We start from the raw sequence: 19,784 nt of genomic DNA, 5'->3' as shown, positions 1-19,784 counted from the left end.
GGTTAAAAGCTCTGTACGCCCAGTGCTCTGGAAATGTCGGCTACTGAGGACTCCCCCAGAGTCAAAGAGCTGGAAGGAGCAGTACTGGATTTAAACCCAGAGCTAATTAACTCCCAGGAGATGCTGATACGTATCATCTGAACTGAATGAATGGGCTTCTTGAATCCAGTTCCCTCCTTTAAGGACAGACTAGCTGGTGTAACTACTGGGTTCCCACACACCCCTGCCTTCTGATAATTCTGAGGACCAGCTTGGCCTGAAAGTTACCCCAAACTACCCCTAGGGCAGAAGCTACAAAACAAACAACAACCAAGAAACCCCCCAAAACCAAAAAACTGGCTAGAAAGCCTCTGGTGCAGAGGCTATAAGGTGGCTGGCCAGCAGGCGGCAGCACAGGCCCATTCAGCTTTCTAAGGGTTCCTGGCCTCAGCCACTGAGCATGCTCAGTCCTGCTGATGGGCAGCTGGAGAAACTTCAGGGTGGCATCAGCCCCAATTCCAGTAGCATTAGAAGCACTATGGTTACTGGCCACCTTCTATGTACTATGGGCTTGCCATGCATCAGTTCATTTAATCCTCAGCACAACCCATTTCACAGAGGGAAAAACTGAGGCATGGGAGCAAAGTGACCTGCCCCAGGTTATCTGGTTACTGCTGGCCTGGTCTGTTGGGCACTAAAGCTCAGGGTCTTTCCCCTTCCCCACGGCCTGTCCAGGCCTGAGGACACCAACCTGGTTAGTTCTGCCCACAGGTCTGAGCCTGGACGGATCTGGAATGGCCTCAGAAGTAGAGACCCATGGCTACCGTGGACGCTCAGAGCTTTCTCCTGGGCCACCAAATTCCAGGCAAACCCTTTCCTGTCCAACGAATCAGAGGCCTGAGCATGCAGTATGGCCTCCCTTAACTGCTGGAGCGGAGGGTTCCTTAACGACCCACCCAGTCTCAGCTGAGAGGAAAGGAAGAAACCGCGCTGTAGGCAGGACTCCTCATGGAGCTGGATGGTACCTGGGCCTCTCTGCTCCTGCCACGCGCCAGCCCTGATGGAAACTCTGGCCTCTTGCTGCTCACAGACACAGGCTTCTGACAACACACCAGTGAAGAGGACCCCTGACCCAGTCATTTTACAGTGAGGGAAACTGAGGCATAGAACCAGCTGATGACAGTCAGGAGAAGAAGAAAGATCTCCTAATTCCAGGGTCCAGGCCTGTTTTTTCCTGCACAGTTCCATCATGTTGAAGCCACCTTTCCTCATTTTTTCCTCTTATTAATGACAATATTAACAGCAGCAGCATGTGCTATGATGACAAAAGCTGCTGCTTATTCAGCAAAGAGCATTTGCTGGCACTGCACTATGAACCCCACAAACAGCTCGTGGGGCTCTTGCCACCTGCCTCATTTAATCCTCATACAACTGTACGTGACTGAGACTCTGACCCCATTTAACAGATGGGGAAAGCGAGGCGCAGAGAGGAAGTAGCTTTACCAAGGCCACACCAATAATAAGCGGCAGACAGGATTCCAGTACAGCTCTGACTCTAAAACCTGGACCATTCCCGCCTCAACTGCTGTGCTTTTTCTGTCTTGACTGATGGTACATCCAAATCCATGTAAAAAGTGATTGCTCCTCTGGCCGTGGACCTGACCAGTATGCCTATAAACTGTCAAGGCCATCGGGAACAAGGAAAGTCTGAGAAACTGTCTCAGCCAGGAGGAGCCTGGGAGATGTGACAACTAAATGCATGTGGTAACCTGTGGGGCAGGGGGGTGGATCCTGGAACAGAAAAAGGACTTCAGGTAAAAACTAAGAAACCTGAATGAACTGTGGACTTTAGGTAATAACAATGTATTAATAATGGTTCACTAACTGCACTATACCATATCAAGGTGAGATGTTTATAACAGAAGAAACTGTGTTTGGGGGGTGGTATAGGAGAACTCTCTGCATTATCTGTTCCATTTCTCTATAAATCTAAAACTGTTCTAAAAATAAAGCCTAGTTTTTGAAAAAGTATTACTTGCTTGCTGACAAGTCCCATAAGGAGATGGAAGATGGTTAAGGTCCTAGGTCCCCCTGAGGCTGTAAGAGGTCAGGGCCCTCTGCCAGCCTCCTTCACTGCTGGGTCCCCAAGGCCAAGCACTCTCACTGGTGCCCAGGGAGCATTCAGGGTTTGTTGAGTGACTGCATGAGTGTTGGCGGGGGAAACACAGGGCTACTCAGTGCCCGAGTTCCCAGCTACCCAACTCAGGTCTGAATGCTAATTATTAAGCGATTCAGACAGAAAGGCTAGGAGGGTTGGAACGGAAGGTTCTTACACAGTGGCTGATGGATAAGGCACGAGGGGAACCGAGGAGACGTAGGCAAAGGCAGGAGGGGCTGGTGCTGAGGGTGCGGCAGCCAGATACCACAGTGCAGGAGGCGGCCCGGGTGACGACCCTGTCCGCTTGCTCCTTTGTTTGGGGCTGGAGGTAGAAGATGCGTTTCTCCTGGTGGCGGCCATTTCTGGTGCTGTCAGGGAGGGACACCAGAGAGACACAGTCTCACCACTTGGGAAGATCTAACAGAGAACAGAGGGTCCTCCCAGCCCCACCAGCCCCATTAGAGCTGGACACGGGGCCAGCCATGCCGGGAGTGCCTCGCTTTGGGGAAGCCAACTCTCATCCAGTTTGCTTCATCCCAGACTGTGCAAGCTGCCACCCCGGCTAAATGCCCCCTCCCAGGGGCCCACACCGGAATCCAGGGGAGCTGGGGGAAGAGACGAGCATCTGTCCCTACCAGAGCTGGCTGAGTCTGGGTCCTCCCCCTTGGAGGAGGACCCAACTCGACCACACAGGGGACATCGCTGGGTCTCAGTGTGAGATGGTCCCAGTGGGTCCTTGGTGCCAGCATCACCTGGAAGAGGAGGCAGAGACGTCAGGAGAGGATTATGTCTAAGTCACTGGGCCCCCACAAGCCTCCCACAGCACTGAGCTTCCCTCAGGGACCACTGCAGAGACAAGCGGCCCCCACTGGGTGACAGCAATATTGATGGTAACCGTGACATTGAGAGGCATCTCCTGAGCCAGGCCCTCTGCTCAGGGTCTTCATGCATTAGTTGATCAAATCCAACAAGCCACTGGTCTAGCTACCATCATCACTCCCCCATTTTACAGATGGGGAAACTGAGGCTCCAAAAGGTTGAATAATGTGCCAAGTCTCAGAGCTGGGAAGCAGTGGTCCTTTGTCTGATCTCAAGCCTGGTTCTCCCGACTGGAGCCCTTGTACCTATGGGTCATCCTCCACAGTGACACAGGCCCATTCTCCAGGTGGGACCAGCCCACAATGGCCCCTGGGCACCAGGGCCAGTCAGTGGAGGCCTAATGAGCAGGAGGAGAGTGGGCATCCTGGTTCTCTTCCTGTACAAATCCTCAGCACCACAACTGGGAGAATTCCAGGGTCCATCTGCTTCTCCTTCAGGCCTCAGCTCAGCATCACTCCCTCTGGGAAGTCCCACCACTCACCGGGCTGAGTTATGTGCTCCCTAGCCCCACCCTGTGCTCCCCCGTCCCAGTTCTGACCATTCTGTTTCGTTTGCTTAGCTGAAAAGTTTGTTAGGGATAAGGCCCAGGGCCCAGTATGGGAAGGTGCTGAATAAATAAATGAGTGGTAGGCTTGTTGGGACTCTAGCAAAGGTGCAGCAGTACAGTGGTGAAGAGCCAGGGCTTTAGAGTCACAAAGACCTGGGTTCAAATACTGACTCTACCACTTGTAAATTGTGTGCCCTTGGGCAAGTTACTTAACTTCTCTGAGCCTCAGCTTCTTCACTCACATAATGAACACAGTAATAAAATGTGCAAAACCTACTTCATAGGGTTGTGAGGATTAATGTTTGTACAACCCTTAGCATGTTGCCCTGTATATAGTAACGGCTTAATAAATGACAGCTCCATCATTATCATTGTTATCGCTTGAAAGGGCCTCAGAGACCATCTCCAAACCTTTCATTATGGATGTGGAGCCTGAGGCTCAGAGATGTTAAGGAACTTGCCTAATGTCACACAGCGTGTCAGTGGCAGAACTGGGACTAGAACCTGGTGTCCATATTCTCAGGCCACTTCTCTCCCCACTACTCTTCCCCTAAACTCTTGGGTTTGGGGGAAAGGGTGAGGAGTGGAGGTAGGACGGAGGGGAGATAAGACAATCAATGCTGCCAGCCCCCCTGCTGCTTGCACCCCTCCCCACATCAGGACCTTCTGGAATCATGTTCATGTCTTCTCTACGTCAAGGTGAAGGAGGGTGGCTTCAGGCAAAACACCTAGAGGAATAGATGTGAGGGCAGGACTCCCTGGGAGGGCTAAAAAGACCAGAAAAAAGTGTCTTTCCCTTGTCTGTATCTTGACCCACGCAGAGCTCAGGGTGGCCCATGTCTGGCCCAACTGCACCCCCAAGGCCAAGGGCAAGAAGCTGCAGCCGCATAGCCTTGGCCGCTTCTTCAGGTACCATCCCCTACCTGGATCCTCTGTCCTAGTGGGTCGGCAGTGGGGACAGGAGACTGGGCCACTGCCTCTTGGGACAGTCTTGGGGGTCAGAACATGGTACTCCTGGCCTGGGGAAGAAACCAGAAACCAGTCAGTGTCAGTTGGGCGTGGATGCAGAATTGGGGACGATTTAGAATAAGGATCTCTCTCCTCTTCCTCCAAATGGTTTAATAGTCTCCCTCTCAATCTTTTTCTCATGCACACACACACACGTGCACACACATGTGATATATGTGCATAAATATGTAGCTATAAAATTGTGCATGTACATATACACATACACATAAAAACACATTTATTTGTCTGTTTATTATAAGCTCTCTCCAGACTCCTGTTTCATCTCAGATCCTATTTAGGGACCAGCTGCCTAGTTCTTGATATACAGAAGCAACCAACAAATGCAAGCTCAGTCAGGATTGGAAAGCAGGCCGGGAAGACATGATAAGCAATGACAAAGTATGACGCTACTCCCCCGTACCCCGGGTTGCTGGGTAGGATTAGAATGGCTTGGGCATGGAGTCAGTGGTGTTTTCTCTGTGCTCCAAGCAGCTGGAAAATAGGGGTAGTCATACTGTGGGTTTCATAGCCTTGTTGGGAGGACTGAATGGGGTCATATCCGTGAGGTATCCTGCCCCGCGCCTGGCAGATGTCAAGTGCTCAAGGTTATCAGAAGGTTGGACAGGGTCTTGGGTCTGCACCCAGCCCTGCCATCCCCTGCCTCGTCCATCCCTGAGTCTCAAATAAGACCTTCAGAATGTTGCCTGATTAATTTCTTTTTCTCTCTCTTCTGCCGTGCAGGGTCCCCACTTTATACTCTGTGTGTGTTGCATTGGGGCCCCTGGACACGCTGCCGCTTTCACTTCTAACCCCCCGGCTTCTATCTGCTCTGCTGGGAGACATTGTATCTCATTTCCTGCCTTCTCTGCATCACTCAGCCTTCCGTATCTGAGGTTAACAGCCCTCCCTCCCAGTGAGGTATGGGTGAGAGCCACGTCTATAATTTACTTACTATAATTCACACATTTACTATAATTGCTTATTTGTTACTGGTCTTCTCTGCTATGCAGTCAGATTCATGAAAGTAGGAGCCGTATCCGTATTTGTTTTAATGTTAAGCACTCTGAAATCCTACTATGTGTCACCTCAAGCCTTACTATATGCCGGGTACCCAGTCCGTGAGACACGGGGCCCCCTGGGCAATCAGTACCTTAAGGCAGTCCAGGAGTGATTCCATGTTCACCTTGTCACCCAGGTCCTGCCAACATCAAGCTCTCCCTAAACCACTTCATGAATGACCACCTGAATGGGCTTCCCCAGAACCAAGCATGGGCCCCAACAAAGGGGAGGCCTCAGAAACTGTCTGCTGAGTGAATGAGTAAACAAACACACCCAGATTCAAAGAGACAATACTGCCTGATGTTTCTGTATCACACAGCTCATAAAAAAATGATAGTATTTCAATGGCCCACTGGCTAAATGGAAGAGCCTTCTGAGGACAGAGACCAACCTGGGGACCATGCCCACCCAGCGCCCCCTCCTGGCCCACCTGTGTATTGGCCCCGGAAGGTGACCCTCTCTGGCCGACGGGTGCTACCCACTCCTCTCCTTCTATCCCGAGCTGCCTGTGGACTGTCCTCGGTGGTCTTGCCCCTCTCAGAGAACAGCCTGGGGGAGGCTGGCTCAGATTCGGAACCTGAGGTGGAAAGAGGGGCATCAGAGGGGGAAGGGGTGGGGGTCACATAGTTTAGGGAGTGGGTGGATCACGAGTTGAGGCTCTGGGACAGGCGTAGATTTTTTTTTTTTTTTTTTTTTTTTTTTGCGGTATGCGGGCCTCTCACTGCTGTGGCCTCCCCCGTTGCGGAGCACAGGCTCCAGACGCGCAGGCCCAGCGGCCATGGCTCACGGGCCCAGCCGCTCCGCGGCATGTGGGATCTTCCCGGACCGGGGCACGAACCCTTGTCCCCTGCATCGGCAGGCGGACTCTCAACCACTGCGCCACCAGGGAAGCCCAGGCTTAGAGCCTCCAGCTCCGCCCCTTAGTAATCACAGCTGACACATCTGGACCCCTGGCCTTGTGCTAAATGCTTGGCATGCTTCATGTCACATACCCTCACAGCAACCCCAGGAGCAGATGCTATTGTCCCTGCACTGTTAGCTGTCCGTTTAACTGCGCAGGGCAGGTAAACAACCTGGCCAAGGCCACACAGCTAGAAAGGAGTGAGCTGGGGCCACTGATTCCAGAGCCATATTCCTTCAGGCAAGTCCCTTGTGCTTCGGGGCTTTGGTGTCCTGATCTGCAGAACATGGATAATACGACCCATCTTGCAGTGAAGATTAAGCTAGATGATACACATACACAAAGCCCTTACGGAAACCGCAGCTCACAGTACGTGCATAGCATACTGTTGCTGTCATTAGAAGTACATGGTATTTCAGAGCACTACAACTACCTAAAAAAGACACCTGAAACCTTCTCCAAGTTTCCGCTAGGGCTGTTGCTGTAGTCCCTGACCACTTAGCCAGCATGTCCAGACTGTGGCCTCCAAAAATCAGTCCAGGCGGGTGGTCACTTACTCAGGGACAATCGAGACACCTCCCGAGGCACCAAGGAGGACCTGGCTTGCCTCCTTCCCGCGGGGACTGCTTGCTCTGCACCCCCAGGCTCACCAGACAATCTCTCTGTGGATTTACTAGCAAAAGGGAGAGAGAGAGAGATGATGTCACTGGATGAGGTTTCATGCACCCTTTAAAGATGATCAGTGAGAAGCCCAACCCAGAGAAACGCTTATAACATAAGGAAAGAGGAGAATACGAAAGTCAAAACCAAAGACTCTGGCGTCAGACTCATAGAAAATGGCTCTGAGCCTCTCTGCCCCTCAGTTTCCTCATCTGTCAAGTGGGGATAATAGGAGCAATGACTTCAGAGCGTTGCTGGAAGGACTGATGAGACAATGTCCATTAAAAACGTTAACATAGTGCCCTCCAATAGAAATACTCAGAAGTTAGTTAGTTAAAGATGATTTTATAAGTCATCATGAGTGAATAGCTGCTGAGTGAGTGGGTGAGAGGGTGAGCGTCCTGAAAATGTTCTAGCTCTTCACTTGGGTGATGAGTTCAGGGATATGCACTGTATCATGCTTTATTATTAACACATATGTTTAATATATTCTTCTATGTATCAAATATGACATGGTAAAAAAAAATGTAAGAGTGAATGAATGAGTGAACAAGCGAGAGAGGGGTGTGGCTGTGCCTGAGTCCACATGTCTGGGGAGAGCCAGAGGTTGGCCAACTCTACCCTCTGCAGCTCCCACCAGGGCATAGGGGCGGGAGTTTGGGGTTCACCCACCTGCCATAATGGGAGCCCCAAGTGGCTGAGGAATCAGCTGGCTGGTCCCGGGCCCGGGCGGGGTGGTCCAAGTTGGACGCTGGGCGCTTTGGGCTGCCCTGGGGGTGCTGGTGCAGGCTGTCCTCCAGCCGGAGCCGGAGCCGGGATACCTCTTCTTGCAGCTCACGGATGGCCTGGCTGGGGTGGGGGAGTGGAGACAGGAGAAAGAACAGATGCACAGTGAACATAGCTGCAGCCGCCGCCTGAGTGCTGCCTGGATGCCAGGTCTTTGTCCTTCTCCAGCAGGCACCGTCCAACTCTGCTGTCAGTGGATTCTCGAACTTCCCCGTGTGTCCGCTTTTCTTGCTACATATCGTGACACCCCTCTGAGTTCATGTCCCTCCCTGCACATTTGGTGAGCAAAGCAGAACCTTCTTTGAGGTTTACCCAACCTAGCATGCAGGGCCTCTGAGTAACTATTCTGAAACACCAGTGACAAATTCTCAACATAGCGATGAGGACGCAGAGTAGAGAGGGCATTGGCTCAAGGTGCACTTTAAAATTTCAATTCTGACCTGCCTCAGCCCCCGGGCGGCCCTCCCCTTCCTCAACCTCTGTCTGTAGAAACCCTAACTATCTGTCCAGGCCTGGTTCCTTCCCGCCCTTGCTCAGCACCCCGTCCTGGGTTCCCTCAAACACTTCCTACGTTGTTCAAGCCCATCTCCCTGCTCCTGGCGGAAGATGCTTGTTTATCTGTCTCCTCAAGCAGACAGTGAGCCCCTGGCAGGCAAGGAGCGGGCCTCCCCATCTCACAACGCCTGAGACCTCATAGATGCTCAGAGAATGGCACTGAGCTGGCCTCCAGGCTCCCAGAGGGAACAGAGTAAAGCTGTGTGTGTGGAGAAGGGACAAAGAGACACACGGTGCTTCCCATCAGCAACCGGACGTGAGCAGGCTGGAAGCTGCAGGGGTGCCACGTGCAAGGCTGCTGTCATGCTGGGGAAGCCCCCAAACACAGCCCAACCTGTGACTGGCAAGGTATCTCATGAACCACTAGCATCTTGGGAGTAAATCCCGTTTGCATTTCTCCCCGATCGGTCCCTGAACCTCTAGGGTCTCATCCTGAGGGTGTCGCTGGCACTGCAGCAGCCAGTTCCACCCAGACACTGCTACACACAAACCCCCCTACACACGGGGCATCAGAGTCCGGGCTGGGCACGGCCGTCCTCCAGGCTGATGCAAGCTCTACGTCTACTGTTCAGACCAGCTTCCGGGGTGAGGGCTCCCCTCAGGGTTAGTTCTTGCCTGGTGGCCCCTGGACTCTCGGGGGAGTGTCTCCTGGTGCCGCCTTCAGCAGACATCAGCCTTCAGATGGGTGCACAGAGGAGGCGGGAGACCTCCCTCTGGCTATGGCCTGGCGCTGTGTGCGTCTAAGGGCAGTTGGTTCCCCTGGCAATTCCCAGGGCAACGCTTGTTGGGGTTTCCAAGGCAAACCATGAGGGTGGCGGCTGCAGGAGAGTGAGAACTCCAGTCACCAGTTAACCCCTGAAAGGCAGGGCTGAGGCCCCGTGATGGGTGCAGGACTGGGGCGGCTCTGGCTCCCTGTCCAGGCCAAAGGCCGCTGAACGAGAGCCTGGGATTTGGAATATCCCCTTAGGCGTCACTTGTCCTCTCTGGCTTGTTTCTATCAGGATCTCGGTCTTCCTGACCTAATCCTTTAGAGCCTGAGTGCCAGCTGGCACTTAAAAGTCAGCTTTCCCTGCAATTTTACTCCCTCTTCCTAGGTTCCCCATCTCGGCATCAGCATCCAACTCGTTGGCCAGCCAGCAGTCTGAGTCATTCTAAACCTTTCTCTTTCCCTGAACACCCCAAAAGTTAACCAACTCCCAAGTCCTGTGGGCCCAATGCCTAATTATCTCTTTTCAAATGCACCTCCCTTCCCTCCCCGCTGGCCCCATAACCTCTCTCCTGGGTGCGGCAGCCTTCTCAGCAATCCCCTGGCCTCTGTTCTCACGCTTACAGCGGTCAGAGAATTCCTTCTAAAATGTAAAGCCTCCCTCATTGTCCTTAGATGAGACTTTCTACATTCATGAATATTCAGTGAGCACCTTTCCTGAGCAGAGCCATCATCCAGACTTCTAACCACGTGTGTTTGAGGCCCTCGGAGATCTCCCCCAGGTCTCCCTGTCTTCCTCTCTGCTTTTGTTGTTTAACACCCCACCTCATACTTGAGGATCCGGCTATAATAAACATTTGGTGCCTAAAAGGTGGCGGGCACTCTCACCTCTAGGTCTTTGCACATACTGTTCCCTCTGCTGAGATATTCTTCCATCTCTCTTCCTTCCGGTCTCAGCTGAGATACCACTTCCTCCAGGAAGCCCTCCCTGAAGCCTCTGATGCCCCTTCTCTGTGCTCCCACAGTCCTTCAGCCCTGTGCCATCACACTGGGGGTGCAACCACCTGTTTCTTGGTCCATCCTACAAGATGGTGAGCCTTACGAGCTCAAGGACTGTCTTGCCCACTATTGTATTCCCAGGGGCTGGCATACTGTAGGTAAATAAGCCTCTCATTCCCCTGCAGATATCAGAGGAGACGGCAGGAGTGAACTTACTCAACTTAGGCCTGGAAGCCAACACCCCAACCCAACAAAGGCCTGTGATTGATTATTGGCCAAAAGCTACTCAGAGGAGAAGTAAGAGGACTGACTAACCTCTTTTCCCATTTCTGTTTAATGAAGCAAGGAGAAAACTTTCTCAGTAGAAAAACTGCACTTGGATGAAAAAGAAAAAATGGAAAAAACTGTCCCTTCTCAGTTCATACAATGAATGCGTAAACTGCAGAAAACACACCCCTGGGAAGTGCAGACCTGTCTTGGAAGGGAAATGTTGGGGGACAGGCAGAGGGGTCTTAGCACCAGCAAGGTGAACCTCTAGGTCATTTCCCACCGGCTGGAGAAGTGTCCTCAGAATCTAGATCAATGACATCCCACAGGAGAAGCCCTGAGCTGGGAGGCAGGATGCCTGGGTCCGTCTGGCCTCAGCACAGCCGCCACTGGATGGAGACCCTAGAAAGCCCGTGCTTCCCGGCTCTATGATGAGCTTGAATCCACAGCGCCCAAGTATGCAACTTACTCTCGCCCCGTCCTGGTGAGGAGGAAGGTGGAGGTGGTCTCTGTGGGCCCATGGGGTGGAGCGGCAGCTGCAGGGGCCAGGGTCGGGGGTAGGCTGATTGTCGCGCCATGGGGGAGCTGCTCAGAAAGCTGCTTTCGCCCCTTGAACTCTGAGCCAGGGACCACTAGGGAAGCAGAAAGGGGCCAGAGTGAGTTCACACAGAGAGGACCCTTGAAGTGAGAACCTGTGCTGGTGGAAGGGTGCTGGGGGTGAAGAGATGGGGCCTGGCTGAGGTCACGAATGAAGCTCCTACTGAGGTCGATGACCCTCAAAACAGGAAGAAGATGTGGTTTTTGCTGGGAGCAAAGCGGGCCTGCAGAGCTGTTTATAACTAGATTTCCCTCCACCATCCACCATTTCGGCATCAGATCCAAGTCTCCAGGGCCTTCCCCCGCAAAGAGCCCCCTGCTCCTCCACGAGGGCCCCCAGACCCTGTGCATCACCAGGGTGCTCTGGGACTGGCTTCGGAGCCTCCACCTCCCTCTGAAATTAGTCACACCTTTGCCTGTGTGCATGTTTCTTGGGGGAGCATTCAAAACTTTAACTAGCCTCTCAAAGGGATGGGTGACCAGAGGTTACAAGCCACTCATCTGGCCCATGCATTAAAACAATGAGCCCTTGGAAGACTAATCAGCAATATACAAAGGAACAAACTATTGATTCATGGAGCAATCTAGATGAACCTCCAGAAAAGTATGCTGAGTGAAAAAGAAGCCAATCCCAAAAGGTTACATATTATACGATTCCATTTCTATAATATTCTTGAAATGACAAAATTACAGAAATGGAGAACAGATTAGTGGTTACCAGGAGTTAAGGAGGGGGTGATTGTGTCTATAAAAGGGCAACATGAGGGACCCTGAGACAGTGGAAATGTTCTGTGTCTTGACTGAATCCATGTCAATATCTGGTTGTGACATTGCTCTGGGGTTTTACAAGATATTATTATTGGGAAAAACTGGGGGAAGGATCTCTGTGTATTATTTCCTACAACTGCATGTGACTCTTTAATTAATTAAACTTTTTGTTGTTGTTGTTTTTGTTTTTGTTTTTTGCGGTATGCGGGCCTCTCACTGTTGTGGCCTCTCCCGTTGCGGAGCACAGGCTCCAGACGCACAGGCTCAGCGGCCATAGCTCACAGGCCCAGCCGCTCCGCGGCATGTGGGATCTTTCCGGACCGGGGCACGAACCCGTGTCCCCTGCATCGGCAGGCGGACTCTCAACTACTGCGCCACCAGGGAAGCCCTAATTAAACTTTTAACTAAAGTTAAATTTAAAAATTTTAAATGGTGAACCTTGAGAGGCAAAGCTAATCTGAGAGCAGTGGTTACCTTTGGGAGGTGTGGGAGTGACTGGGAAGGGCTGGAGGGAGGTCTGGGCTTCTAATCGTGTTGAGTTTCTTGGTCTGTGGCACTTCGAGAAAATTCATCAATTTATATTCTTTCCTGTATGTTTTATTTCAATAAAAAGTTCACATGCATTTTTTAAAGGTAAAAAATGAAATCATGGATTTTATAGACACAGCGTTCATGACATGGTGTTTAGTGAAAAAAAGGAGGTTATTGGGACTTCCCTGGTGGTCCAGTGGTAAAGAATCCACCTTCCAGTGCAGGGACGTGGGTTTGATCCCTGGTCGGGGAACTAAGATCCCACATGCCGGGGGGCAACTAAGCCTGCGCGCCACAACTACTGAGTTCATACGCCTCAATGAGAGAGCCCGCGTGCCGCAAACTACAGAGCTCACATACTCTGGAACCCACGCGCCACAACTAGGGAGAAGCCCACGCCGCAATGAAGACGCTGTGTGCTGCAACTAAGATCTGATGCAGCACCCCCCCAAAAAAAAGGAGGTTATTAAACATTCATGTATAATATCCCATTTCCGTTTTAAGTATTTGTAAATAAACACACACATATTGACAAAGAAAACAGCTACAGGTTCTACACCAAAATGTCAGCAGTGATGGTTTTTAGCTTATTATTTTTTCTTTTGTTCCCCTTTGTCCACCTTACCTGCAATTTCAAATTTTCCTACAATGAACCTGTAAGATATTTTGCATCTAAAGGGTAATGCAAGTTTTCTTATGCATTTGATTTTTTTAACCCATGCAATCCAGCCACCCCCAGGTTCTGGCCAACCCAGATGTACCCACTCACCCATCTCAGCCGCCAGTGCCCGCTCCAGGCAGAAGCTGGGGGCCCTCTGCCCGAGAGGACTGTCCTGGCCAGGTGGGGGCCTCTGGGCTCGGCTCCTGGGTATGATGGGCTCAGAGGCTCTTCTGGGTACCGGAAGACCCCTGGTCTGGCGGTGGGAGGTTGCATCTCGGGGCACAGACGGAGTGAAAGACTGGGCTAATGTCCCTCGGGTGCTGGGAGACCATGGAGGGAGAGACACGCTGAGGTCACACAGAAGGAGGCCACAGCCCGAGACCCTCCACATGCTAAACCATGAACTCCTGACCTTTGGGACTTGGCACCCCTGGCAGTACAGTATTTCTGAGGATGCACGCCCATTATACATGCATTTTCTTTATAAACTGCAGAACTGCACATCTGCCTACTCACACAAAGTTATAAAGCTCAACTTAGTTTTTAGATAATATACAAAGAAATAAAATTTGTAATCCTTCTTTCCCAGGCAGCCCTGGGTAGCCCGAGGGGCCTGCATCCAGCTTTGGAGACTATCACTCTCCCTGGTGGCTCTGTCACGCCACTCTCCCTACAGACCTTATTCATTCACCATTTCATCATTCATTTGCTCAACAAATATTTATTTCCCAGTCTGTCGATGATTGGCGGAGTGACACTGGGCAAGTCGTTTTCCCTTTCTGAACCTTAGTTCCCCTCTATCAATAAGATAGGGGAAATGAACCATCCTTCGGGGGATGAAGTGTGGGCTCTGAGAACGCCCAGGCCATCTGTCCCTGTTCTGAGCTCACAGGCACCCTGATTCTCAGGCTATCTCAGGTGTGTACACTGATGGGGTCCCCAGGATACCTGATCTGGGAGAACCGGTGCTCTGGGGTCTGAGTGAGGGGTGACACTCTGCTGGTTTCTGAGCCCACAAAGCCACTGTCTGTCTCGGGGGATGCCATCCAGGGCTCCTGAAAGAGACAGCGTCCCTTTAAATTGGAGAAATGCGCTTGAGGCACCCTTCCCAAGTCCTGGCCTGGGCCTTACATTCCAGAGGCTCACAGACAGGGAGGCTGGCCCAGCTCCCAACAGCCAGGCCCAGGGTGTGAGGGTCCTGCAGCACGAGCACCCAGCCAACCTCAGGGACTCCACACCCCGAGAAGACCCTGAGCAAGTCCCGCTTCCCTGAGGAGTGGGAGCCAGGGGCCTTGGGAGAGATACTGAGAGATATCCTGAGTTGAGAATAGAAAGAGGAGGAGAAACGTCCCGTGGCGGGAACGGGATTCTCATGTCCACATGGCTTCCAGGCTGGGCCTGGAACACCATGGTCCTACCTGACTGCAGAAATGCCCGGGCCTGATGAATTGGGAAAATAAACTTGATCAAATATGCGCACCTCCGACATACTGCATCTAATGCAAGGTGCAAAGATGGCCAACAGAGAGACACGGGTGCCTGCCCTCAATGAGTTCATGGTCGAGTACAGACTCCTTACCATGGGCTCATTAGGACTACAGGTGTGTGTATGTGTGTGTGTCTGTGTGTCTGTGTGTCTGTGTGTACACATGCATACGTTATGTGTTTTTCTATGGGGGGATCCATCACATAAGTCACATTTCCACAGAGATTTGTGATTCCTGCAAATCGCAAGCTCTCAGAGGAGAAAGGGGAGCTCCTAGCGGAGGGACCGGGGTGTGGGGAGCTATGGCACAAGCCCTGAATGTTGGGCAGGATTGTGACTGGCAAGGGCAGGAGCAGCAGGCATTCTGAGCAAAGGCTGGAGGCAGGAGGCTCCAGGAGATGCAGGGAATGGCCCTGAGGCTCTCAGCCCATGCCCTGTGCAGACGCATACCTCCAGGTGGGGCCCGCCAGCTCCACAGAGAGACTTCGGTGGAAGGCGCTCAGAGATGCCACTTCCCTCTAGGCTGGTCAGACTGCTCTGGTGGGACTCCGCAGACTTGGTGCCCTGAGGTGCGGGGGGCCTGCTTGGGCCTGAAGGAGCTGCCTCAGCTTTGTCCAGGCCCTGCAGGTGCCTGTCTCTGGCCACGGATGCGTGGAAGTCTGCTGGCTTCACAGACGCCATCTGCTCCACGTTTTCCCTGGCAGGGAAGGAGAGGCACACTGGCCCTGAGCCCTGGCATGGGCTGGGCAGCCCTGTCCCGGTAGCCACACAGTCTAGGGCACAAGCTCTGGAGTCAGGAACCCCTGCGTGCCCACCCGGGTTCTGCCACCCTCTTGCTGTGTGACTTTGGGCAAGGCACCTCCCCTCTCTGAACCTCAATTTTCTCAACTGTAAAATGGGGATGCCTACAAAACCCACCCTATACACTGCAGCAGAAATAGTGTGGAAAGAGATGCGCTAAAGCATCCTTTCCCAGGCTTCTGGAATTGCCTTCCATCTTCGCCCTTCCAGACATTTCCATCAACTTCAGTCTAATCAAAAAGACTTTATGTCACTGTTATAAACAGAAGACCAGTATTTCGTGTTACAAATAGAAACTAACTTTGCAAATAAATACAAGGGACATGAAAACAATATTATCATAGTCTAGATAGATCCTGCTGCCTAGTAAAGGCTCTGGGCCTGAGGCCTGCTTGTTTTCTCTCTCTCTCTCTTTTTAAAGGAAGATCAAGAGAGGCACTGAAGACATAATAGCCCTAACTGAGATTTCTCCTTGATGTACACGGAATGTCTGAGACTGAGAAGGAGAGTAATGGTATTTAAAGCTGCATCTGTCCTACCAGAAACCTCGTCCCACAACACCCAATCATTTCAAATGCTATCAATGGTATATGTTGCACGTTTTAGACAGACACTGAGCTACAGGTCAGGAAGGTCATTTCTAAACTGTCTAGCTCACTATGACAATTTCCACCCCTGCCCTGCGGTTTCTGAGCTGGTGTGGGACAAGCAGGGAAGGCTCATTGACATACTCGAGGGGGCCCCCGTGACTTCTCTCAGCCTGTGCTGGGGGCTCTCTGGTGGGGAGCCTGGTGGCTGCTGCTTTTCCTGAAGCTAAAGCTGGCCCCTCAACTTCCAAGGTGTGGCCCTGCCCCTCCTCCTCCTCCTCCTCCTCCAGCCTCAGGGCTTCCGGGAGAGACTTCACACTGAGGTACCTGCAGAAGAACACAGAGGGGTGTGACTTCTGCCCAGCAGGGCCAGCAAGATCCCACCACTGGACCCACCACCCTGGCCTCACTCCTGGTGGGCACTCACCGCTCTAGGAGGCCGTGGAAATCCTGCTCCACCCGCAGCTCCTTGTGCCCGAGCGGGGTCGGAAGGCCCAGCGGCCTGTCCTCTACTTCATTGCTGATAGCGCTCAGATCCAAGTTCACGTGCAATGGGTGGGGGCCAGTGTTGATGGCGTCGAGCTGGGGCCAGAAAGGAGGAGGGGCAGAGATTCAGCAGACATCTGAGACCACCTTTTAAGGACCCACCTTATGCCAGGCTCATGCTGGGTGTCAAAGAGTAAGAAATAGGTTAGGTTCACTAACCTATCATCCTTTTATGTGTGCAAAAGTAGGGACTGGGTCATTCGATCTTCGATACTGACTGCTATTGATTGAGCCCCTGCTACGTGCCAGGCGCTGTACAGACATCACTCCGCAACAATCCCACCAGTACCTAGGTTATTACAACCCATTTTACAGACAGGTAACTGAGGCTCAAATGATTTGCCTAAAGTGACACAGAAGTGAGGGGCAGAGCCTAGATTTGAACCCAGATTTCCATTCCAACATGGACACCCAGCTGCTCAAAACACCTTCACCATGGGAGCAGGGGAGCCCCTCAAGATGATGCACTCAAGATGATTGTCTCTCATGGGGCTGTGACGTGGGCTAGACAGAATTCTACAAAGCCCCTTCCAGGTACAGCCCTTCTCTAGTGTCGCCACCTCTGTGAATAGTCCCCAAATCCACCCAGGACTAAAAGTTAGAAGCCTGGAGGTCATCGTTTGCTCCTTTCCTCTCATCACCAATCCAAGTCCGGTCAAACGTACCTTCTAAAGCTCTCTCAAGTCCATGCACGTCTCTCCATCTGCCCCGCCACCTCCCCGCTTCTGACCTACCTGCAAATTCTCTGGTATCTTCTCCTGCTGAAAAACCCAGCAGAGTTTAAGACCATCCCCTTGATGTGACCCACACACGTACATCCTGAGGCTCCTGCCTGCCTCCCCAGTCTCCTCCCCTCCCATGCCTGTCTCCCCTGCCTCTTCGACAACTGCCCCCCTCAGGGTCCATACTCTAACCACAGGCCCCTTGCACAGGCTGTTTTTCCTGCCAGATGGCTTTTCTGCACCTAGTAATTCCTACTCACCCTCAGATGTCATTTAAACATTACTTCCTCAAGGAAATTTCTCTGACCCCCTAAACTCAGATATGTGACCCTGTTATCTACTCTCGTAGAACCTCACAATTCTCCTTCTGAGCACTGATCAAAATTATAATTAAGTAACTGGGTAACTAGTTCAACTAGACAGAAAACTCCATGAGGGTACAGGCCACCTATTATTTCAGTTGTTTTCTACTGAATTCCCACCATGTGTCATGAGTCTTGGTACATGGTACAAACTTCTCAGATATGTCATGAAGAAGTTAATGAATGGAGAAAACAGTGAATGAAGGAACAGTCCAATACGGTTGGGCACAGAGGTACCTCAGGGCAGAGGGTCTGGATGGCGGGCGTGGGGGCTTGCTCCAAAGGAGGGGGCAGGCCCGTTGGCTGTTCGGGGGAGGGCATGGCTGGGGAGCTGTCCAGAGCCAAGTCTGACCCGGTTGGCTCAGGTTCCTGCTGGTTCTGGTCTATGTGGTCCTTCAGCTCATCCAGGCGAATTCCCAGCTGGAATATCTCTGCCTCCAGCTCCCTGGAACGAGGAAACATCAGGCAGGTCTGGGAGGCTGTGCTTCAGAGCAGAGGCCCCAGAGATGCCCATGGAGAGTGCATCTGACATCATAATTTAGATTATGTGGAGAGCAAAATCAACAAGGTGAAAGTGGACGCCGCTGGGAATAAGGAGGCCTCAGCCTGAGTCCCCTTCTGCCACCATCTGGCTGCAGGAGCTTGAGTCAATCCCTTCCCCCTCTGGCCTCAGTTTCCCCATTGTCCAATGAGGGGCTTTAACTCTTATCTCCAAGGTCACTTCTCACTGAAGGGAGTTCAAAAAGGACACATATCTCAGCCTTCAAGTATCCCCCATCTGGACATGTTGTTAATTGGGATAGGATTTCTCCCTGTTCCCCTAGCGTGTGAATTATGAGGACAAACTGTCCCCCTCCTGGTGGGAACCCAGGGCCTGATCCATCTGTCCTTGGAGGCCTCTCTCCCCAGCATGTACCTGCCGGGATCAAATCTCCCGGGCGTCCCCGTGGAGCCGGCAAGCTGCTGGGCCAGGTGCTGCTCCCTGCAGGCCTTCAGATACTCCTCCTCCAAGGCCGCGTGGGCAGCCTTTAGCTGCTGGAAGACCTGAAACCAGACAGGCCAGGAAGACTTGAGTGCCCAGCCCCCGTGGGCTCCATCCTTGCAGACACAGTGGAGGAGACAGCTCTTGGGGGAGGGGAGGGGCACGGGACTCTGGGACTGTGGAGGCCTCCGGGGCCTGGAATATCTGGAAGGCTGGGGTTGGTACCCTCTGGAGCCTGCTCACTCTGGTCAATCTCCCTGCCATCAGATTGGTATGGCAGAGGCATGGCTTAGAGCACTGGCACCAGCCCCAGAGGGTACCAGTCCTTCCTGGGTAGACCTACAAGAACCCAATGTTCCGTGATGGTCATAGTGTCAAATATGCTATCACTGGGCTTCCCTGGTGGTGCAGTGGTTGAGAGTCTGCCTGCCGATGCAGGGGACATGGGTTCGTGCCCCAGTCCGGGAAGATCCCACATGCTGCGGAGCGGCTGGGCCCATGAGCCATGGCCGCTGAGCCTGCGCATCCGGAGCCTGTGCTCCGCAACGGGAGAGGCCACGACAGTGAGAGGCCCGCGTACCGCAAAAGAAAAAAAAAATGCTATCACTATATCCCCATAAGGACCTAGTACTTGAGAGACCTTAGATCCTCATCCTCGATTCTCAAAACAGTGGATTTTGGAACATTAGGCATTCTTTTCCCAAATCCTTATAGACTATCACAAGAGATGGTATTATCCTCACCGTCATACTCTTGATAATGATAACTAACACTTATGAGCATTGCGGCTCTGTCTAAAGCCCTTTGCATTATTCATTTAACCCTCAACATAACCCTAATGAGAGGGGTAATTTATCATCTTCATCAGGATGAAAGCACAGCACAGAGAGATTACTTAAGTCAGTGAAGGTCACACAGTGAGTGACCAAGTTGTAGAGTCGGGATATGAACCCAGGCCCTCTAGCTCCAGAGCTCATGGTCTCAACGATTATGCTAGGTCCCCACAGTAAACATGATGGTAGCTAACTCATGGGAGGTTAAAACTATGGGAGGTGGGCTCATTATCCCTGGCTTTTTATCATCCTCATCTCACTCATCCTATGCTGACGATAGGCTGAGGCCAAGGACAACCTAGAGTCCAGCCCCCAGTCAAACTTTATCTTCCAACAGCTCTCGATCTCCCTGCCTATGGGGGAATCAGGAGAGGGGGAGGAAAAAGAATGGTTTTGATTTTCAA

The 19,784-nt window shown here is 52.1% G+C and overlaps 1 protein-coding gene across 1 annotated transcript in view; it reads right to left on the bottom strand.

Annotated features, from left to right (window-relative positions):
* AKNA (AT-hook transcription factor) overlaps nucleotides 1-19,784 on the bottom strand; it is a 44,224-nt gene that overhangs the window by 2,973 nt on the left and 21,467 nt on the right. The window contains exons 8-21 of the mRNA XM_081236393.1: nucleotides 18,482-18,609; nucleotides 17,803-18,010; nucleotides 16,363-16,517; nucleotides 16,080-16,262; nucleotides 14,998-15,244; nucleotides 14,010-14,116; nucleotides 13,170-13,381; nucleotides 10,974-11,136; nucleotides 7,864-8,040; nucleotides 7,089-7,204; nucleotides 6,061-6,207; nucleotides 4,487-4,582; nucleotides 2,773-2,889; nucleotides 2,313-2,505 (exon numbers count right to left, since the gene is read on the bottom strand). Of these exons, the coding sequence (XP_081092519.1) occupies nucleotides 2,313-2,505; nucleotides 2,773-2,889; nucleotides 4,487-4,582; nucleotides 6,061-6,207; nucleotides 7,089-7,204; nucleotides 7,864-8,040; nucleotides 10,974-11,136; nucleotides 13,170-13,381; nucleotides 14,010-14,116; nucleotides 14,998-15,244; nucleotides 16,080-16,262; nucleotides 16,363-16,517; nucleotides 17,803-18,010; nucleotides 18,482-18,609 (2,249 nt within the window). The remainder of the gene's footprint in view (nucleotides 1-2,312; nucleotides 2,506-2,772; nucleotides 2,890-4,486; nucleotides 4,583-6,060; nucleotides 6,208-7,088; nucleotides 7,205-7,863; nucleotides 8,041-10,973; nucleotides 11,137-13,169; nucleotides 13,382-14,009; nucleotides 14,117-14,997; nucleotides 15,245-16,079; nucleotides 16,263-16,362; nucleotides 16,518-17,802; nucleotides 18,011-18,481; nucleotides 18,610-19,784) is intronic.

Source organism: Mesoplodon bidens (assembly GCF_964165515.1).
Source record: "Mesoplodon bidens genome assembly, chromosome: 6".
Lineage (NCBI taxonomy): Eukaryota > Metazoa > Chordata > Mammalia > Artiodactyla > Ziphiidae > Mesoplodon > Mesoplodon bidens.
Note: the sequence above shows the minus strand (reverse complement) of the source record. Positions and strands in the feature narration are given on the sequence as shown.